The sequence below is a fragment of the Protopterus annectens genome, chromosome 4.part1 (assembly GCF_019279795.1).
Source record: "Protopterus annectens isolate FY-2018-M chromosome 4.part1, PAN1.0, whole genome shotgun sequence".
Classification (NCBI taxonomy): Eukaryota; Metazoa; Chordata; order Ceratodontiformes; family Protopteridae; genus Protopterus; species Protopterus annectens.
The window spans coordinates 176,638,410-176,661,204 of record NC_056734.1 but is presented as its reverse complement, the minus strand read 5'-3'; the positions used below and the strand labels follow the sequence as shown (position 1 = coordinate 176,661,204).

The 22,795-nt window shown below is 37.6% G+C and overlaps 1 protein-coding gene across 1 annotated transcript in view; it reads left to right on the top strand.

Moving 5' to 3' along the window:
* LOC122801191 (multiple epidermal growth factor-like domains protein 6) overlaps window positions 1-22,795 on the top strand; it is a gene marked incomplete at its 5' end in the record, with an annotated part of 1,094,182 nt that overhangs the window by 762,273 nt on the left and 309,114 nt on the right. The window contains one exon of the mRNA XM_044070750.1: window positions 18,783-18,914. Coding sequence (XP_043926685.1) covers window positions 18,783-18,914 — 132 coding nt within the window. The remainder of the gene's footprint in view (window positions 1-18,782; window positions 18,915-22,795) is intronic.

The window sequence follows — 22,795 nt, the reverse complement described above, 5'->3', positions numbered from 1 at the left end:
GCAGAATGGGGTTCTTAGAAGAGCAGGATCAGTATCAGAACTTTAGAACTGCATATGTTTTTAGTGATGTTTGTTGGGGAGGGTCACTGAGGTGTATGCCATAGATGTTGACAGTACCACATCCTTTCAGTCTCTAATATCTGCCACCTCTTGCATAAATAGTGGCAGGAACATGTCATATATCTTCTGCTTGAAATTCATATTTTTTCTTTTCCATAATTAGAGATAGTTATGTATCTGTAACTATAGGGTTAAAAATTCAGAAAAAGACACACAGTGCCCCCAAGTGGCTCCAAATTGCATTACCTTTATTCCTTTGAACACTTGTTAACTTCAGGCCAATTCAGTACAGCTCGTGTTTGGCAATGCAGGATGCCATGTAGGAGTGCATAATTCATTTGCTCCATTCATAAAGCATGTAGTAGGTTGCTTAAAACTTTTAAAGAGTTTAAAGGGTCCATTCCCATTTAGGCTGTCATGACTGAACACAATATAGCAGTATTTCACACTGGTCCAAAACAAGTCCACAACTTAAATGTCATTGTCATCCTTATTTTCTGGTGAAAAAATGTAAACAATATTACTTCATTTGGTATATTAACATGAAAAATATGTTTCAGAAATTTCCACATGTAAGGCAGAAGTTTCTTTCTTTCTTGTACTTCTCATCATATCTGTTGGCAGAACTTGTATAACTACAGAAATGTACAGATATGTATTACCAAATACTGAATACGTTTTTGACATGAACTGAAAGACTGTTTATACTAAGGAATGCATCAGTTTTGCAGTGCTTCAGTAAAAGGTTACTTAAGTGTGTCGAATGTGATGCTGCATAAAACTGCACTGAAGCTGCAGAAAAAAATAAACGTTTTAAAAGTGGAAGTTGGTAGACTACAGATACCCAGTATCAAAAGTTAAATTACAAAGCTTAGTCTTACTGAATTGTGAAAGATTATTTGCAGAGAGTATCCCAGAAAACAATATGGTAGAGTTTAGTCCTAATTTATTGAAAATAATGTCATTCATTTGAGTGCATCAAGGTTCCTATTCAAACTTGCAAGAAAAAGAGAAGATGAGTATATCCTCAAAGCCAATATTATATAAACAAGAGTAAACATGAATCATGAGATATGGAAACAGTGGACGGGACTGTTGTCCTGCATCATTTTATATAACCGTCTATTTGAGGATGCAAAAGTCATGTAAACAAGATGCAAGGAAATGATTTTGTTTGATAAAACTGGAGTAATTCATATCAAAAATAAACACTTTGCATCTTGTCTACTATACTGACCGTAATGTCTACTATACTGACCATAATGTCCACTATAATGACCATAACTCACTAGACATTTTTAACAACTGGAAAAAACCCCAGAGATTCCTAAGTAAAAGGATCACTGGCTTAAAAATCCTAAGCTACCAAAATAGACTGGAAGCACTGTCACTCTATTCAGTGTCCTATAGACTCCTGAGAGGTGAATTATTATTTGACTTCCATGCAGTTAGGGACCTAGGAGTCTGGATCCATTGGTCCTATATAAATCAAATAATCCCACTAATATTAGGATTAGAGATCTAAATCTACACCTGCAAATAAGTAAAATATGGTGGAGAAAGAGATTTGTTACACAGTGCGTTCTCCACTTCTGGAATACACTTCCACTGCAAATCGAGCAGTGCAACATAGTATCTTTCTTCACCTGGGACCTGGATGACTAGATAGGTATCCACAAATTCACCTGTGGCTTGACTGGTCTAGCCCTGCCTGAAAAGGAAAAGTAAGGCTTGAGGGCGGCTATTGACAAGTTGCAAATGGCCATTAGGCTCAGATTTCCTGTGATCCTATGCTGCCATCAACTAATACCATATAGTAATGGAGATCATATGTACATTCCTTCTCTTTAAACTTCATTCATTTGTTGATTCATAAGCACAAAAGTTTTATAGGTTTATCTTAGTAGCTCTATTTTCCTTTTTCACTCCAAAAATGAATTGCAAAATTTTTGCCAGGTAAGACTGCAGTGCCTTTGCACACTTTAGGTAAGCCACATAGTCTCAAACTTGTAAAATAATACACAAATTTTATTTTACTGGCTTCTACTAAAATGTAACTGTATGTATTGTGAATATTAATGGTCTGTTATAAGTAAGCACTCAAAAGTCACTGATAATGTCCAGACTGACCTATTACTCTTGTTTTTTAAATATGATCATTTAAGTTTAGTGGTCAGTTTCTTTGCAAAAAATGTCTTATGATTGAAATTGTTAAATTTCAAAACTGGTGCTTGTTTCAAGACACCCAGTATACTGGGTTATACTGGTGTTTGGGCAATTGAAAAGGTGGCAACCCTAGTTTCTTGTGAAAATAAGTTACCACATTCTTATATAAACAAGAGGTAAAAAAAAAAACAATTAACAAAATGCACATTACGTAACATAATCAGAAAGTGGTTCATAATCCCAGGAAAACTGTTCTAGAACTTTTGTTTGTGTGTTTTTATTTTTCACAATATTTGCCTTTTCAGCAGTATCTTCAGTTGTTCATCATCCCTGTTGAATTGCAGTGGAATTCTTATTTGCCAGTCTATCCTACACCATTTAATAGTATGAAAGGTATTAATGCATTTTCAGAAACCATCCTAACCATCTTCTCAGTAGGTATAAAAGGTTAATTTACATTAGTCAACAGAAAAGAAAATGCTTCCTTGTAGAAAAAAGCAGTGTAAATGACAAATAAAATAAAATCCAGCTCTTTAGCAAGTACAGTTCATTTTATTGTATGCATTTGTTTACCAGGTAAGCCCAATGGACATATGTGTCTCTTTTCAGGGATGTCCTGCGACCACTGTCTGGTCAAGTGAATTGCTCAGAGTCGGACAGTAGAGAATCAGTGATGCAAGAAACCAAACCCTGTACATTTGACTACTTATTAACAGATAAGAACCTTAATCTACTTCACTAACTGCCAAAAATGTCAGTCTTTTACTTACAGAAATGCGCAGAGGATTTTTAATGTAAAACATTACAATTGTTATTAGTTTTAAAACAGAAAGATTTGGATAAATTTAATTCACTAGCTCCCTTCATTGTTTAGTCTTCAGTGATATCTTCCAAATTTTATATTCAGGACAGCTTCCAACCCAATTCCTCACCTCAGACTTGCATTGATGGAGCCTACTTGAGACGATCCTTCTTTGACCCAAATCTGAGGGAAATACGAATTTAGCATCTACCTGTTTTTCTGTTCCTTATTTCCATCAGGCTGTTAATGTACAGGCAATGTGGTATCATTCAGTAAAACAACACAGCTGCAGGCAATGTGATATCAGTCAGTAAAACAACACATCTGCGGGCAATGTGATATCAGTCAGTAAAACAACACATCTGCAGGCAATGTGGTATCATTCAGTAAAACAACACATTTGCAGGCAATGTGGTATCATTCAGTAAAACAACACATCTGCAGGCAATGTTTTATCAGTCAGCAAAACAACACATCTGCAGGCAATGTGGTGTCATTCAGTAAAACAACACATCTGCAGGCAATGTGGTATCAGTAAGTAAAACAACACATCTGCAGGCAATGTGGTGTCAGTCAGTAAAACAACACATCTGCAGGCAATGTGGTATCAGTCAGTAAAACAATACATCTGCAGGCAATGTGGTATCATTCAGTAAAACAACATTTCTGCAGGCAATGTGGTATCAGTCAGTAAAACAACACATCTGCAGGCAATGTGGTATCATTCAGTAAAACAACACCTCTGCAGGCAGTGTGGTATCATTCAGTAAAACAACACATCTGCAGGCAATGTGGTATCATTCAGTAAAACAGCACATCTGCAGGCAATGTGGTATCAGTCAGTAAAACAACACATCTGCAGGCAATGTGGTATCAGTCAGTAAAACAACACATCTGCAGGCAATGTGGTATCAGTCAGTAAAACAACACATCTGCAGGCAATGTGGTATCAGTCAGTAAAACAACACATCTGCAGGCAATGTGGTATCATTCAGTAAAACAACACATCTGCAGGCAATGTGGTATCAGTCAGTAAACAACACATCTGCAGGCAATGTGGTATCATTCAGTAAAACAACACATCTGCAGGCAATGTGGTATCAGTCAGTAAAACAACACATCTGCAGGCAATGTGGTACAAGTCAGTAAAACAACACATCTGCAAGCAATGTGGTATCAGTCAGTAAAACAATACATCTGCAGGCAATGTGGTATCACTCAGTAAAACAACACATCTGCAGGCAATGTGGTATCAGTCAGTAAAACAACACATCTGCAGGCAATGTGGTATCAGTCAGTAAAACAACACATCTGCAGGCAATGTGGTATCATTCAGTAAAACAACACATCTGCAGGCAATGTGGTATCAGTCAGTAAACAACACATCTGCAGGCAATGTGGTATCATTCAGTAAAACAACACATCTGCAGGCAATGTGGTATCAGTCAGTAAAACAACACATCTGAAGGCAATGTGGTATCAGTCAGTAAAACAACACATCTGCCAGTTCATAGCACATATTAAGCTCCTTTGAAGCTCAGATCAAACAAGCAGAATGGATTCCACCTTTTATGCTTGCTAAATGTAGCTTTACAATTTAGTGAGGGAGGATAAAATTGAAAAAATATAAATAAAGAGAAAAAAAAAAACGTGTGTGTGTGTGTGTGTGTGAGATTTTATTGATTCACAAAAAGTTTCCACAAAAGCACTTAAGCACCAAAACAGTTCAATCCATCTATAGACCATGACTACAAAACTGGAGTAGACCACCAACCACGTTTAATAGAAATTAATATGAAAACAATCCAAGACATTTAAACACTTTTGTCCCGTAGTTTAATGGCACTTCATCAGAACTAAATTAAGAAGCACTAAAGTGCTGCTTTAATACCCATTTCTTAGAGTCATACATAAAAAAATTAAGATACAACTTAAAATCCCCGATTTAGCATGTCATGTGCGGATATTGACATTGTTTATTCGGATGTTCGACTGAGAAAAGGGCATGATGGCACTATACAAAGTTTAATGTATAAGAAGAATTGTTGGAAAAACAACTATTTAACCTTTGACAGTATGCACCCCAGACATTTACTTAGGAATGTTGTAAAAGGACAGGCCTATAGGGCATCCAGGCTTTGCACTGAGGAAGAACAATTTAATAAGGAATGATTGTAAATTTTGGTAAGAGGGGTTACAGTAAACAAGTTGTCCAGCAGGCTGTTGAAGTTAGTAGGAGGGACAGGCATAGGAAAGTGAAGCCTTGGTTTTCAGATACAATGATGGAACAACCAGTTTCCAGTAACACAGATCAACAGATGGACAAGCCACGTGTGGTTTTAAGGTATTGCAACAATATGGAGGGGGGGGGTATATGTAGTATCATACGGAACAACTAGAAATTTTGTTAACTGATGAGAAAGTTAAGAATGTGGTGGGTGTGACACCTTCTTTTAGTTTTAAATGCAACAAGAACCTAAAAGATTTATTATGTAGAGAGCAAGGCATGACCAGGAAAGTTTTTTAACAGTGGCAAGGCACCTTTCCACATAGACACTGCAAGGCCTGCACATATATTATGCAACAAAACATATTTATACATCCACACACTAGTAAAAATTATTCTCTTGCCCAATATGCCAGTTGTCAAACCATGAATGTTATATATTTGGCTCAGTGCAGTGGATGTAGTTCATTCTATGTTGGCAAGACAAATTGCTACTTAAAAGAGAGAATTTTAAAGCACTTATCAACAATACGTTTGGGCAATGTCTGCCGTACTTTATGCTAGCATGTTATCAACAACATGGGGCACGTCTGATTTTATGGTGTTACAAGTTGTGAAGTTGAATGCTAGGGGTAGTGATATTGTGAATTTAACTGAGTATGAGACAAAATGGATTATTGAGCTAAGGGCAGATAAGGTTCCTGGTTTGAATGGAGTTGTACCCCTTAAACCTGCCCTAAAGAGGCAGAGAATTCAACATTGAAAATCATTGGCTGTTGTTTTCTTTAAATATGAGTTTTAATACCATGTGAGCTGTCTGATGAAGAGATTTACCCGAAAGGGCTCATCCATTTTAATGAATTCATTTTGTTATTTTAATAAATTTGTTTCATCAGCCTGGTGGCTTTTACTGGGTATTTATACACTTGTGCAAGCCCTTGGATAGCTTCTTAAAGATACATAACACATTGATCTATATCCTCCGTCTTAAAAAGATTGCCCTTAGTACAAACATTACAGTTAAACATGCATTATTATAGACATTAGAAACAAACACAATGTTCATGTCCAAGTTGCTGTGTATCTGTTACATGGCCTAGAGATATCACTGGATCTCGTAACATAACAATCTAGACTGAATTTAGCAACAGGGACAATATTCTGTGAACAGCTCTTATCAGGTGCTTCTGGATTCATCGCTAGAATGGAAATATTCTCTGGAACTCCCTCTGGAATTGGAACACTGGACAACTCACTCTGAGATGTAGAGTCTTTCTCACAGGCTATGTGCTGTGGTATAGGCTCAGATACTGGCCTCAAATGTTTCTGATTCCACCTAAACTCTGCTCTTTGTGATTCCATAATGTACAATCTGAGCTCTGGGGAAATATTCTTCATGACTGCAATCCAATTATAAATCAGTGTGGCACTCAACCTCAGCCTATAAGGCAAAACAACGTACCCAACACATTAGTCATAGGTGACTCTATAGTCAAGCACACTGATGTCCCACTCACCGGGGTAAACAAGGAGAAAGTTGCTGTCATCTGCCTGGCGGGTGCCAGGATCTGCCACATAATGCATGCACTGAGGTCACTCCACAACAAGTACAAATATGACTCAGTCATTGTCCATGTTGATGTGAATGACCTGAGATGTACCACCCTGGACTACATGAAAAGAGACATGGAGGAGCTCTCGGATCTTGTAGTCCATGAGGGTATGACCCTAACCCTGAGTAGCATCCTGCCATCACCCAGAATGATACCACAGTGCAAGGACAAAATGATTGACTTCAACAATTGACTAAGCTTCTGATGTCATTCTAAGGGGATCCATTATCTGTCTGCCTGGGACAACATGATCGACAGACCACAATGCTATGCCAGAGATGGCCTGCACCTGTTGCCCCTGGGATTCCAGATACTGGCTAAGGCTCTTGCCACCCCTATAGTGCCTTTTTTTAGGCAAGGTCCAAATGCTAAATTCACCACTGTAACAGGTACAAGCAAGCAAACTCTGAAGGTAATGTTAGAAGTCTAAACCTCAAAATGCACTCACTCAAGGCACTCCTTAAATTGGGGAACACCGACATCTGTGCAGTGACAGAGACCTGGTTAAAGGCTCCAGAGAGCACCCATGCATTACCAGGCTATAATTCATACCACACCTTTCGGCCACCTAACCTGGACCAAAACACTAAAGGCGAAGGCATGTCCATATTCATTAAGGATATCCACACCTCCAAGCTAGTTGCTCAACATAATGCATCCAAAATTATTCAAGTGCAACTAACACTGGGCAAGACTGCAGTCCAGGTTGTAGCTTGTTACAGATCCCCCACCATGCCCCAGGATTCCAACTCTTAATTTCTTAAGATAGTGGAAAATATTAAGGTATAACCCAATACCTTAATTATAGATGATTTTAACTACCCCACCATCAACTGGGAAAACTACTCATGTACCAACTAATTCGCTCAACATTTTTTGGAATTCATAAATTCCAATGCCTTGGATCAGCTTGTCCACACCCCCACCAGGGGGCAGCAATATCCTGGACGTGCTCATTGCCAATATGGGTAACCGGTGTTCCACACCACAGGTCAACTTCTCGCTGGTCAGATCTGACCACAAGCTAACCACCCTAGACATCCATATCTCACCCCTACCCCCCCATTAATGAAACCACCATCAAAAACTACTCCAAAGCCAACTTCATGCTTCTTAAGACAGAAGTGGCAAACTTCATGACACCCATGCAGACGGAAAATAGAGGTACAACTGCTGAATCTTATACAAATGCACTGTATAAGCACATACACAAGTGCATGGATCGTGCCATCCCCAACAGAACCAAGACGCTATCCTCCAATAAAGGAAGCCAATCTGGCAGTCCCCTGCCATAAACAAACTCTACAACAGAAGGAAGAGGCTGTTGCAAAAAAGAGTAAAATCCCAAGATTGGAGGAACTCCCTGGTCAGCCTCAGCAAGAAGTTGAGATCCCTCATAAAATCCTCCAAAGCTAGTTTTGAAAATAAGATCACCACTGATTCCAAAGACAACCACAAAGCATTCTACAGCTATGTCAAGAATCACAATGGCAATACTCAGATCTGCTCTGAGCTACAGCACAATGGCACTAAATATAAAGAACCAACTGATATTGCTAACATCCTGGCAGATAGGTTCAGTGCTAACTTTACCACCCTCTCACCCTCCAAAAGGCCCATCTTAATACCAGAAGAATGCAAAGCCCCTGTAATCATGGATGAACAAGTAAAGAATGCACTCTCCAAAGCCAAGAACACAGCATCCATGGGACCAGACAACATCCCAGGCTGCATACTGCACAAACTACAGAACGAACTGGCACCCCACCTAAGTACCACGTTCAATCTTAGCCTCACCTCAGGCTATGTGCCTACTGAATGGTGCACAGCGATGGTTATCCCACTTCACAAAGGGGGTGCTACCACAGACCCCAGAAACTACCGCCCCATTAGCCTGATGAGCCTGGTCTGCAAGGCCATGGAATGTATTATCTTGGAGCTTATAAACAAAGACATAGGTAACCTTCAAACCCTGGACCCCACTCACTTTGAGTTTGTAAAAGGGAGATCATGTCTACTAAACCTGATTGACTTCTTTGAAGCGGTCACTAGAGCTGTAGACAAGGACAAGGAAGTGCACACAGCCTATCTTGACCTCACCAAGGCTTTCGATACCATCCCCAACTCTGGAATTATAGATAAACTCACTAAACTGGGCATAAATCCCTATGTCATAAGATGGGTGGCCAACCGGGTCACTGACAGATCCCACACAGTAAAAGACTACAAGTCCGACTTCAGACCAGTGACGAATGGAGTACCACAGGGTTCAGTCCAGGGTCCTCTCCTGTTCGACATCTACTTCTCTGAAGTGCAGGACAACACAGAAGGTCTTTAGCTAACAAAGTTTGCAGATGACCACAAACTGGGAGCCATAATAGAATCACCTAATGATGTAGACATTCTACAAAAGGGCTTCACAGAGACAGATGCTTGGTGTCAAAGTCATGGCTTCAAGCTTAATGCCAAGAAGTGCATTGTTATCCCCTTTGGGAAAAACTCAGTACCCATAAACTACCACACAGGCAGTAGCTCACTAAACACTGAAAGTGTGATAAGAGACCTCGGGAAACAAGTGGATAGTAGTCTCTCCTTTGATAACCACATTGCCACAGTAGTCAGGAAATCCTTCTATGTGGCACACCTCATCACAAAAGGGTTCTCCTCTAGAAATAAGGAGGTCATTGTTCCTCTCTACCCATCCCTCATCAGACCCATTATAGAGTACAATGCCCCATTTGGCATGCATCTCACAAGACACCTACAATTGGAAAGGGCACAGAAATACCTCACTAAGAAGATTACCATCCTCAAGCAGATGCCATATGCAGACAGTCTCAAAAAACTTCAGCTCTACTCTGTTGCATATCACCTACTCAGAGGCGATCTCTGCCTAACATACAAAGCTATGTCAAACCCAGAGCTGCTGGACATGTTACACTTAAAGAAATCCCAATCTCGCCGAACCACATGCTCCAGGGACCTAAACCTTGTCACCACAATAATTAGAACATGCTGGAGGGATAGATTCCTGTCCCAGAGACTTCCCAAACTCTGGAACAAACTACCCATTCATGTCAAGCAAAGCGCCTCATTGGCCCTGTTTAAAAACAAATCTTGACGACTGGATGGGAAATAGAAAATTCACCCAGGGGATCACTTCTGTGGCATTGCTTGACAAGGGCACAAGAAAATAATTTTCTTGGGTGGTGAAAGCCGGGGAACCTTTCTGGCAGGGCCAGTAGCCTAGTACATACTTATGAACCTATAACCTTTGGACATTTGCATCCTTACCACTTATCCTTCTCGTAATGGATTGAGCGGTTTGCTGGTCTTATTGTAGTAGGACTTCTGGGTTAAATGCTTATTCAACAGATTTGCTTTCACTGATCTGTTGTTTTTAACACATGTTCGATTGACTTCTGATTGGTAATGTGGTTCTGATTTGTCTCGACAGAAGTCTCTGAGCAGGTGAACCAAGACGTTTATAACGAGGAATGTTTCTAAGATTCAAGAGATTCAGGGAAAACATCACTTCTCAAGTAACTGTTTTGCACTTTGAACTACATGTTCTGGCAAACCATATGACTGCAAGTACTCAGGGCTACTTGTGACATGAGCAAAGTCCCATTCTTCGGCAAATCTTTTGAACTGTTGGCTTGTAAACTGCATGTCATTGTCAGAAATAACTTTGTGCGGACTACCATGGACTGCAAAATGATGCTTCATATTAATATTGACAGTACTGAATGCTAGGATAGGAAGTAGGTCAATCTCAAACCAGTTGGAATAAGAGTCTACTAACACCAAATAATGTTGACCATTCCACTCGAAAATGCCGGTGGCTGCTGTCGACCAAGGTAGTTCAGGAGTCTGGTTTAGCCAAAGTGGTGCTGTCTATTGATGTGGCTTAGTACTATTACACACAGAACAAGATTAAAGTATTCTCTCAACGTCTTGTGACATAGAGGGCCAAAATACTAGCTCTCTCACCCTTCTTTGGTAGAGTTGGTTCCTGGTTGACCACGATGCAAGACAGTAATGTACTCTTGTTGCAAGGACTTTGGAACAATTACTTTTGGACCTTTCATAAGGATACCATGGTCAGACAAAAATCTCATCTCTGTATGGAAAATAAGGTTGCACTTCTTGAGGTAAACTATATTGCTTTGACCACCATCCTTGATTGATAAAGTGATTGAGCCTTTCTAAAACTAGATCTGTTGTGTGATCTTTCTGCTCTTCAAGACGTGTGGAAGAAACATTTCTCACTTCCACGACTTTGAAATGAAGATTCTCATTCTCATGCTGTTCTGTGGTGTTTCTAGGTGATCTGGATAATGTATCAGCAAGATAAAGAAGTTTGCCTTTCTTGTAGACAAGAGTGAAATTATAGTTTTGCAATTTCAGTATCATACGTTGCAGTCTGGCTGGAGCTAAATGCATAGGCTTTTTCAAGATAGTGACTAGGGGGTGGTGGCCTGTTTTGATCTGGATAGGTATATCATAATCATAGAACTTTGAACATGCAAACACAATTACTAAAAGCTCTTTCTCAGTCTGGGCATACTGCATCTTAGTTTGGGTCAGAGTTCTCGATGCATAGGCAACCAGACGACCCTCTTGTGGAATGACTGCACTAAGACCAAATTTCAAAGCATCACATGAAAGAGTAACTGACTTGTGAACATCATAGTATCTGAAAGTTGGTGGACTAGCAATTCTCTGTTTCAGGACATAAAATGCTGTTTGGTGCTGCTCTAACCAAGACCAGGATACATCTTTATGTGTCAGTTCTCTGAATGGTGCTGATAGTTGGGTCAGGTCTGGTATGAAATTGCCTAGATAGTTGACCATGCCAAGAAAATGTTGCAGGCCTTGACCATTGTCTGGTGCTGGCATATCAAGAATGGCTGTTTGCTTTGAAGGATCTAGTCATAGGCCTTAACTGGTAGATAAATGACCAACATAAGTATTTCTGGCAGTATATCAGGATTTGACTGGTAGTCTAGGGGACTGTGGAGGTGTGACAGCTAGCTGCCCTCCCCCACACACGCACATTCACATATTCACGCATACACACATAGGCAGCCCACTTTTCACCCAACTGCACTTACAGGCACACTCACCCACTCATGTATACATACGCACCTACCTGACCTATCCTGTGACTAATCCTAACTGTAATCGTCCAGGCAGATGTACACATATGGCTGCAGACAGACAGACACACACACACCAGTCATATCTCTGCAGACACTCACAAATGTAGCCACACACACAACCCACTGGAAGTAACTTATGCAGCCATAACTTCCATAATGCTTTAAAGTGAAGAAAGTTTTCATTTATCACACCATGTGTTAATTTAGGCATTACAACTATAGAATGTAACACTTTATTAAAGAGAGTTTGTATTTTTACCTGTGCTAAAGGGCATGCTCCTTTGTTTCCAAGTAAAATATTGCATTTATTTTCTGTTTACTAGCTGTTTTATAGTTGCAGATGTTTTGTATTTAACTAATTGTCTCGTACTCAAATCAGAAATCCCAGCATTTTTTTGCACTTTGCCAAATACTATGTTTGAATTGTTTGGTAATAGTATAATGGCAACAATCACATTCTGCATTTCTGGTAAAACATAGTCACAATCTGTAGGCATGCTGTTAGGTACAATTTGCTGGCTACTGTTAACATTTTTGCAGGCATAGTATTGTCAGTAACTGTGGAGCACTTGGCTACATCTCCTTTTCTTGATCATCTAAAACAAGCCATCTCAGATTGTGACATTTTTTCCTCATTTACAGGCAAAGCAGCATACTTTGGTGAAGACTTATTATTAGCTCTTGATGTTTATAAGACTGGGTAACAATAAAAGCTCCACTCAGCAATTAGCTCTTCAGAATACTGTGTGTCATTCTACAATACACACTTTCTTAAATTACTATGGAGTGCAACTTTTAAACCTGTCTCCTGTCAGTATTTAAAACCTCTTACATTGTCTAAAATAACATTAAATTCTAGCCACGCTTTGAAGATGTCCATTTTCAGCCACTTATGACACTGCTTTTACCTATTCTTACTGTGTGTGACATTACCTACCTATTCTTACTAACTGCCCACTTTCAGCCCTTGGTAGTGTATGTTTAATTACAGCTTTTGTAATCCTGGGTACCTGTGTTTTCTAAGTCAGCATAGGCCTTCAATTTGTCCTCACTCATTTTGGAAACAGTACTCTCAATATGTGTACCTTTGTGCCACCAGGTAGGCCTCCACATCATCTTCCTCGCTAAGTTTCTTATTTTAAAAATTGTTTGTAAATATATTTAGTGGCAGTCACAACTTAGTTGTATCTGATGGGGATAACATAATAACCAATATAGTAAATATCAGTAATAAACTGGCAAATGATTTATCAAAAGATTGCAGTAGGAAGATGTTACCAAATAATGTTGAAATGAATGATAGTGGAGCAAATTGTCCAAAGACAAAGGAGGACTGGGTTGTAGATATATTAAAAGGGAGTAAAAGGACTCAGCTGCTGGGTCAGATGTCTGAAATGGATGCCTTTTTAATAAAATCCATGTTCCTTTAATACCAATTTTAGCATATTTCTTTCAAAAGAGGCTTCTTACAAGTTATGTCTCATCTCAGTGAAAATGTGTATTGATGGTACCAATTTATAAAGGAGGCAAAACAGAATTCCAGGACAATTGCAGGTGAAACCTCACTGTTTTCAATTGGAAAATATTTGAAAAAGAATTGTTAGCATGTTTGCAAAACCATGATAGTAGCACATATTATGAAATATGTAAACATGACTTCTCTGTTGAGAAATCATTTACAAGCAGTTTGATATGCATTTATTCAATTATAATTATGGAATTTGATATTCTGTCAACATCATTTACATCAATATGATAAAAGTTTTTGATTCTGTGCTACGTTTCTCAGTAATTAAGGCATTAGAAAGAAAGCAGTGAATCCAGTAAAATGAATAAAGTTCGCAATGACTCTAAACCTTTACATATAGATTTTGTTTAATTAAATGACATCTATGTATCTGTCTTAGGGTTGCCATGGAAGTACCTTTCATATGAGATATAACAAAACCAATTTGTTTGAAGTTTCAACTTTGACATCTGATTTCCTTGGCTGCAGTGTAATTTGCTGTTTTGAATCTACTATGTAACAGTCAACTGTTTAAACATCATGTGTGAGTCATGTACCCAGGTACTCACTATAATGGAGTTGATGAAAAGGTCATTTAAAACACAGTTACAGAAGTAGTGTGTATATATAGAATAGCATAAATAATGCTTGCTGTAATATGCAAAACAATGTTGTAAAGTTCAATTAAAGTGTGAAGTAACCAGGTGTACCCAAGCCCTTATAACTGTTGTGAGTAAATGGAGATAGTTTGTTGCAGATTTATCACGTCACTGTGACAGTGAAAAAGAGAACAGAATCAAAATGCATCACTCTGTGAGGTCACTGTTGCTGCGATGTGGTAGTTAACTACTGGAGCAAGCTTTATTATCAGTACAGAAAATGTAAAAATTTACAACGATTACAACATGTATTGTGGTGTGGTACATTAGAAATAGGACCTAGATGCAGTAGAGGAGAAAAACAAAACAAAACAAAAAAATCCAAATATCAATTAGTTTAAGATCACTTAGTTTCAAAAGGTCTATATAATATTCTCGAAAGCCGACAATGTCGAATCTGACATTGACGACACAAGAATATCGAACGCTCAGAATCTCGAGCGTGTAAACGGAAATCTCCATAAGGGGAGATTTCTGTTTACTGCAATGTAGTGTGGTCTCAGAATTGGTATATTTCAGTAGCGGGGGGTGTGGGGGGCTTGCCCCCCTGCTTAAACCCATTAGGGTACTTTTTTCTTTTTTTGTTTTGTCTTTTTATAAGGTCGACGTTTAAAGACATCGACCATATGTTGTTCAATGTTTTTAACCATTGATCTTATAATATAGACCCCGTTTCAAACATATAATTGTGCACTGATACATAAGGAGTCGTAAAAGTAGAAAACAGATCCTCATCAAGATGGTAGGAGGTAAGACAAAGGAATGGATGAGGACTGGTGAGGACACGACCTTAAAAGATCTCTTTCATGAACATTCTACCACTTGTATATGTACCATGCCATACAGAGAAATATATAAAAAGCAACATGTATAAAACTCCCAGGATAAAGCCTGGGTTGGGACCAATCATCAGATTTAGTAAGTATAAGCTGAAGCAGCTGGAAAAAGAAAATTTACATGAGGAACAGGGAAACATGCTAATCATTTCATACATTGTCATTAATATATGTCATTTCAAATATAGTTATAGATGCTGTGGACTGGGGCTTATGTGAGCTCAACATATGATTAACATTAGAGTTATGCAGTATTTACCTCCTGGGTCTGTCACACTTTCTGAAGTTTGTATTGATTAAAATCAGATCATGTAACACTACATATTGTATAACATGAATTGGCCACATCCTGCACATGAACATCATTATTTTATAGTAATATTTCTGTTTTATTTATTTATTATTATTTGTTAATTTCTGTAATAAATGAACCATGTGTATGTAGCTGTATTACCTGGAGCTGTACTGAGCAGGGGCCAAATCTTCTTCTTCCTTTCAAAATAAAAGTCATGTCACTGAAAGTGTGATAAAGGCACTGAAAGTGTGATAAAGGTGGTTTATTACATAGTAAATAGATTATAACAAGATTAGCAGCATACAGCGCAGATAGATACAGTCATGTAACTGGAGCTGATAAGTAATACAAGATCAAATAAGTCTTATATTACTGAAACTGTCCCAAATGATGAACTCAACTGAATCAGACTAAAGCTTTATAAATGAAGATTGTAAACAAAATACCGTGACCTCTGTGCCTCTAAAGAATGCATTAGACTGTCCTTTTGTAGCTCTAAACTCTGAACTGTTCCTTTGAAATTTTGAACTGAATTTCTGAACTAGCTCCTGTCTTGAAAGTATCTCTCTTCATACTAAACCCTTGCAAATTTCCTTCCCAGTTTTACACACCACCATAACCTTGGTTTCCAAGCCTTGTACCATCAAAATAAGATATTTCTGAAGTTGTCTGTCTCTGATCTGCCTGTTTTTTAATCTTCTGCAACATCTTTGATAGACAACAAAATGTTCCGCACATTTTGTTGCCATGTTTTTTAGCTTTAGCTAGGCAGGGCGAAAAGAGCATTTATCCCAGGTGCATAGTGTTGGGGGCATGATCAGCCAATCCCAATTTTTCTTTACTGGAATACCAGTAGATAGTGTTGTCACCTCACAACAAGAGGTTCCCCAGTTCGATTCTCATCTGGGATGTCTTCTGTGTGGAGTCTGCATGTCCTGTCTGTGTTTTTGTGGGTTTCCTTCATTTGCTCCAGTTTCCTCCCACATTCCAAAGACATGCAGTCGGTGGATTGGACACTCTAAAGTGGCCATGTGTGTGTGTGTGTGTGTGTGTGTGATGTGTATGAACTACTGTGGCAGGGCTAGCCACCCAGTGATGTAAACCTTGGCTGTAGATGATTGTCACTGTTGAAGTGACTCCCTGAACCCCATGTGCAAAAATGGGGAAAAGAGGTTGTGGATAGATGGAGGGATATTGCATTTATGGTCAGTCCTGAGCAGTGTAGTACTGTGCACATGGTCTAAACTGTAGTGACTGCTTTCCACATTGTAGTAAGCAGTTTGCTACAGTTTAAAAGTATTTTTTTCTTCTTTTCTAACTAAAACCTAAGCACTGTAGCACTCTGTGCAGGCAGGGTATGAACTGTAGCAACTCTTTGCTACAGTTTAAAAAGATTAAAATTTTTAATGAAAACATGAGCACTCTACCAATCTGCAGGCAGGGTATAAACTGTAACAACTGTTTACTGCATTTGTAGCAAACAGCTTACTACTGTTTAAAAAGAATTTTTTTAACTAAAATATGAGTGCTGTAGTGCTCTGTTCATGCAGAATATAAACTGTAGCAACATTTTGGTACAGTTGAAAAGAAGAATTTTTTTTTAATATAATATGTTGAAGGAGGGTTAGGAGTATGGTACAGAAATGGGACTGAATGGCTGGTGCAGGAGGGAAGGGAGGGCATGTAATGTATCTGGCCACTTGGTTGTTGTACCAGCAGAAGGACCCCCCCCCCTTTTATTTTTTTGTTTATTTTTGTATTTTTTGCTCTTCGCATGAAGAGTTGAGGGGGGGGGGGCACTGCTTCATAGTACTGGCCAAGGGTACTGTTTGAACCAGCTGCGCTTCTTATGTCTCATCCTTGTTAGTGCTTTGATCTGAAGTCATTTACTGAAACATCTAAATTCATGAATTTGCTGCACATCCATAAATCAAACAGACTAGAGCTACCCATTCCAGAGAACTAAATATGGCCTGGAACTTGAATAGGACATGCTGGAGGAACAGATTTGTCCCCCAGCAACTGCTGCATCTTTGCAATAGGCTGGCAATTCATGTGAAGCAAAGCACCTCTATAACACTGTTCAGAAGGAACCTGGCCGTGCGGATGGGGCACTGTAAATTCTTACCAGGGATAGTTCCCACAACCCTCCTGGACATGAGCAGTTATTACTAAATACATTCCTAGGTATTGATTATAGTGTCTATGGTTTCACATTGGGATGAAATGGTTAGGCTTGAAATGACCTCCGGTTCGATAGCCTAGTAACCTCCTATGATCCTGTGAACATTACTTTTTTTTGAAATTGCACTTACTGAAACTATATGTTAAAATATGAAATACAAAATGAAGATATAGGCCTGCTTTAATATGACTGAATTTTTAGGCCTGTGCAAAGAGAATATTGTATTTATGTATAATTTATCCTGACAAAACTTTTTCTTTACAGAAATAAGTGTGTTATTCCTCAGGATGAAAAAAAAATAGCCACAATCTGACTCTGAAATATTTCTGAGTATAACTGATCCTATATATGTGCACACAGTTTCATACAGCTTTGTACAGGACTCAGATTATAGTTATTTGAAAGCATACATTTATTTTATGTTATACATTACTGGCTGTAATCTCTAGTTCTCATTAACTTTATCCATCCAGCCACAACCCCTTTTTCCCATTTTGCCCAGCGATCAGGATGCTACTTCACCAGTGACAAACATGTAGAGCCAAGGTTCAGAGTACCGAGTGTCCAGCCCTGCGGCAGTTGAACTTCCATACCACCACTCACATGCACACACACACACCTACTGCCAATTTATTTTTATTTATTTATTTTTTTGGATACTGTCTGTGTAATGTCATCAGCAAAACATGCATATATGAATATGTAATGGTGTTAATGCAAAGTAATTTTCTAACTTTTTATAGTTGCTGGCATTTTTTCCCAAGTCAGTTCTGTTTTCATATATTTTTTGTATCACTCTGATAGCGTCTATCAAGTGTACTGAAATTATGCAAGCCCATGAATGTAACAGGATAGCACAGTATTGTAGTACGTCCTAATGGTATAGTGGTACTGTATCTACTGCAGTTTATGCAAAGCCTGTAATTCTGAAATGCAGGAATAACAGTAATTTAAGAGGATTGAAAGGACAATTTTCATTTAAATATAACATATTTATTTATGGGGCCATGGCTATTTTTAAAATACCTGTGACTTAATAGATTTTACAGGTGGCTGTTTTATTTATTTATATTTTTAGATTGATGACTGCACATATTTATGTCAGTTTAACTTCTAGTAACAGTTGTGGAATACAACAGTTTTTACCTCCTGTTTGGAATGATGTATGCTCCATAGAGAGGTAGAACGTAGCATTGTGTTGTATGCATGATCTCTTATTTAAGCTGTTGTTATTCTTATTATTAACCAGTTCTCTTTTCATTAACAGCTTGTCCATCAGGCACATATGGACAAAACTGCAGTCAAGTTTGTCAGTGCTCGTCCAAAAATGAGGAATGTCACCCAGTTACTGGGCAATGTTCTTGCCTTCCCGGTTTCTATGGAAGCCATTGTGATATTAGTAAGTGTTCTTATTCTTTCTAGCTGCTGACACAGAGGTCCAGTTATTTTTGTACATTAAATGACTGGAGATGCTTGTAACAAGTGTTTCCCACTGTGGTTGATTATTTCCTTTTTGATATAAAATAAATTAACTTATTACCAAATACAATCTGATTAAGATATTTGTATGGTTTTCATGAATTAGAAATGTCACCTGTAATGAGTGAAAGTTAATAATGTAAGTGGCAGGTGCATAAACCAGGATTTGAAATTTGTTGTGTTGGAAAAGAATCATTCTGATATTGATAGAAGGAAATCAGACTGCAAAGTGATTGTTGGTATGTGTATCTTATCTACTGGTGCAAACAGAATATAAATTAATCAGAAATAACAATCATAACCAAATACAACTCAGCAACACGGATCTATAAAGGCTGTCTTCTTACTCCACATACTCCAGCAATAATTCCAAGAACAGTCGAAGATACGAAAATAGCAAAATGTAAGCTTTATTCCATAACAAAGATAAAACAGGATTGAGCGCTTTCGTCTCCGTACCGGAGACCTCTTCAGAATCAAAAAAAGCTGTCAATGCACTTATTTATATCGTAGCCAATAACACCATAAGACAATAATTAATGTGTTTTCCATAATTAATTAATTGATTCATTAACTTATCCACCATTCCTTTAAAGTGCTATAACAACCTATGTGAAATGTATGTGTTTATATCTCTTCATAAATATGTGTATTCCTAGAATAATATATACAATACATAAAATACATAAAATACATAAGCTAGGACTTGCCTAAAAAATATATTCTGATGAAAAATGAATATATAAATATAAATATAAAAATATATATTAATATATATGAAATATATATAAATAGAAAAACTATATAAAAGATGTAAGTACGTATACATATTGTATAATGTATATTGTGAGTATGTCGCCCTAAATATATAATGATAACAATATAATAGTTAATGTACATACCATTTAATTTATGCATGTGTGTATGTTTTCTTGGGGTCCTGGGATAACAATTTTAGTGCTGGTAATATAGAAATATTGTCGTTAAGACTCTTTCCACTACATGCATCTAATTTTAATTGCCACATCATTTCCCTATATGTCAATCTAGTTTCCCAGTCACCTCCTCTTTCTAAGGTTCCACTATCTCCAGTACCCAGAATTTAAAATTTGCTTCCATACAAACTAATGAATGCCTATATAGTGCATTATTTTCATTTTTACGGTTGATGTCCCTGATGTGTTCATAAATTTGTCTCCTTAGATGTCTTTCAGTCTTCCCAATGTAATAACACCAACAGGATTTACAGTAAGCTAGGTATACAATTCCTTTAGTGTAACAGCTACTGTATTTTGTAGCTTTTAGGGTTACTCTAACACTAGGTAACTTCACTATCTTTTTGTCAGCTATAAAAGTACATTGGGGACATCTCCCACATCTAAAGGCACCTTTTTTGTTTGTAACGTAACTGTAACTACTATTAGAATACTGTTCCTTCCCTTTTTCTAGGATATTTTTCAAATTAAAATTCCTTCTGTAACTATAGGTCAAAGTATTTTGGAATACTGTCACTCTTGTGGGCATAGATCTAAACATATCCCAAGTATCATTGATACATTTTTTAAGCCATCCAATGTTTTGGTGGTATGTTAAGGTCAAATATGGGATAGTTCTGGTGTTATTTTGTTTATTACCTGTATTTGTAATACCCACAGTTTCCCCCAGATTGTGATCAAGCCCAAGTAAAGGTGGGTAGTTGGTTTCTCTTCTTTCTATTACAAATTTTTAATAGTCTGTGTTAAAGCTACTGGGTATCCCCTTTGGTGGAACATATTTTCTAGAATATCTATTTCCTTCAAGAAAACTTCTTGTTCTGTTGTCATCCTAGACACACGAATCATTTGTCCTTTGACAATATTCTTTTTCAAATGAATGGGGTGATCACTCACATAGTGTAAATAAGCATTGGAAAAGTTCTTTTTCCTGTAGTTGGTAGATTTATATCTTTTAGCTACTTCATCCTTGTAAATAGTTACATCAAGGTAATGTGTTACATCTTTGTAAATTTTGTGGGTAAACCTAAGAAAAGAGGTACTGTTATTGATATATTCAATAAACTCCCTAGTGATATATTCTGGTCCTGTCCACAAAATAAATATGTCATCCAAAAACCGATAATACCCGTGGATATATTGGTAAAAGTCAGATGCAAAAATATACTGTCTTTCCCAGTGTAGCATAATAATATTAGCATACATGGGGGCACATGCTGCCCCCATAGCTACACCTTCAGTCTGATGGTAATATTCACCTTGAAAGAATATATAATTATTTCTTAGTACCAACTCCATATTTTCTAAGATTATTCTAAATTCATCTGGCTGCAAAAAATCCAATTCGATTAATATCTTTTCAAACCATTCCAACCCTATAGAATGGGGTATAACAGTAAATAGATCCTTGACATCAATGGTAATGAAATAAGCATTCTCCTTGTATGTCAAGCTTCCAATCTTTTTCAGGAAATCCCAAGAGTCTACTAATAAATGGTGATATTTAGAGTGGTACCCCTTTAATTTCGTGTCTATATATATTGCCAAAGGTTGTGTCTTTGAACCTTGGGATGACACAATGGGCCTCATTGGAGGGTCGTATACACATTTGTGGGTTTTGGGAATACCAAAAATAGCTGGAATAACTGGCTTCCTTACCTTCAGATAATTATGTAATTCCATGTCAATGAGCCCTTACAACAAATTGTCCTCTAAAATGTAGTTAATCTTTTGGTATGAAATATTAATTTCATTCTTGGAGACAAGGGTATAACTATTGGTGTTGTTTAAAATATCAAGCATTTTTCTAGTGTAGTCCCATTGATCCATTAGAACCATACCCCCACCCTTGTCAGGTTTCATTACTCGAACTTTTTCATTACATCTGACCTCATAGATAAGCTTGGTTTCATCCCGTGTTAAATTACTTTCTTTCTTCTTTATATTGTAATAATAGCTGTTTCTGATTTGTTTGGTAAGTACATTCTCAAAATACAAAATATTATGCTGTAGTGGTGGGTTGTACATACTCCGTTTTTTTTTTAATTCCTTGTCCATCAGATAGTCCTGTATCTTTGAAAATGACTGCTAAATTTAACTTTCTGCTAAATAACTTGACATCCAGCAAAATACTATCAATGCTGGGTGTCCTATATGGTACAAAAGTAAATCCTTTTATAAACAGATGAAAAAAAGTCTCATTAATCTCCATGTCAGTGTAATTAAAAATGTTAAAATTATTGAATGAGTGTATAATAGAGCCTGTCTCATTTTCAATGTGTATATTCTCTTGAGAAGAATTCTCAGACACCATCAAACTGCTTCTCAATTCTATTTGTGCATTCCCCTGTTGTAGAATCGATAATCCCCCACCACCTGTGCATATGACTGTTGTTGGGGGACTCGTTTCTTTAACCTCTCTGATCTCCTGGGGCCTGCATCTTCTAAAGGGATGTATTCTTCTCTATTATAGTTGTTCTCCCGATAGTCATTGGTATTTTCATCAAATATTCTTTCATTGTCATAATTGTTACATGTATCCCCATATTCTACCTGTTCTGTTCTAGAAAAGTTGTCTAGGTTTGTGGTATAACCCATGTGTGGTCTATAATAGGGTCCCCTCGGGAAATGTGTTCTCCTATAGTTATCTCCCATGTATGCTATACCAGAATGATATTCATTCAATCCCTTCTAAGCTTGGATGTTTTCCTATTGTAATTACGCGTTGTAACAGTATCGACATCTTGTATATTTCTATAGTATATATTCTTGTATTCTTCTATAGAAAATAGTAAATCTTCAGTGATTT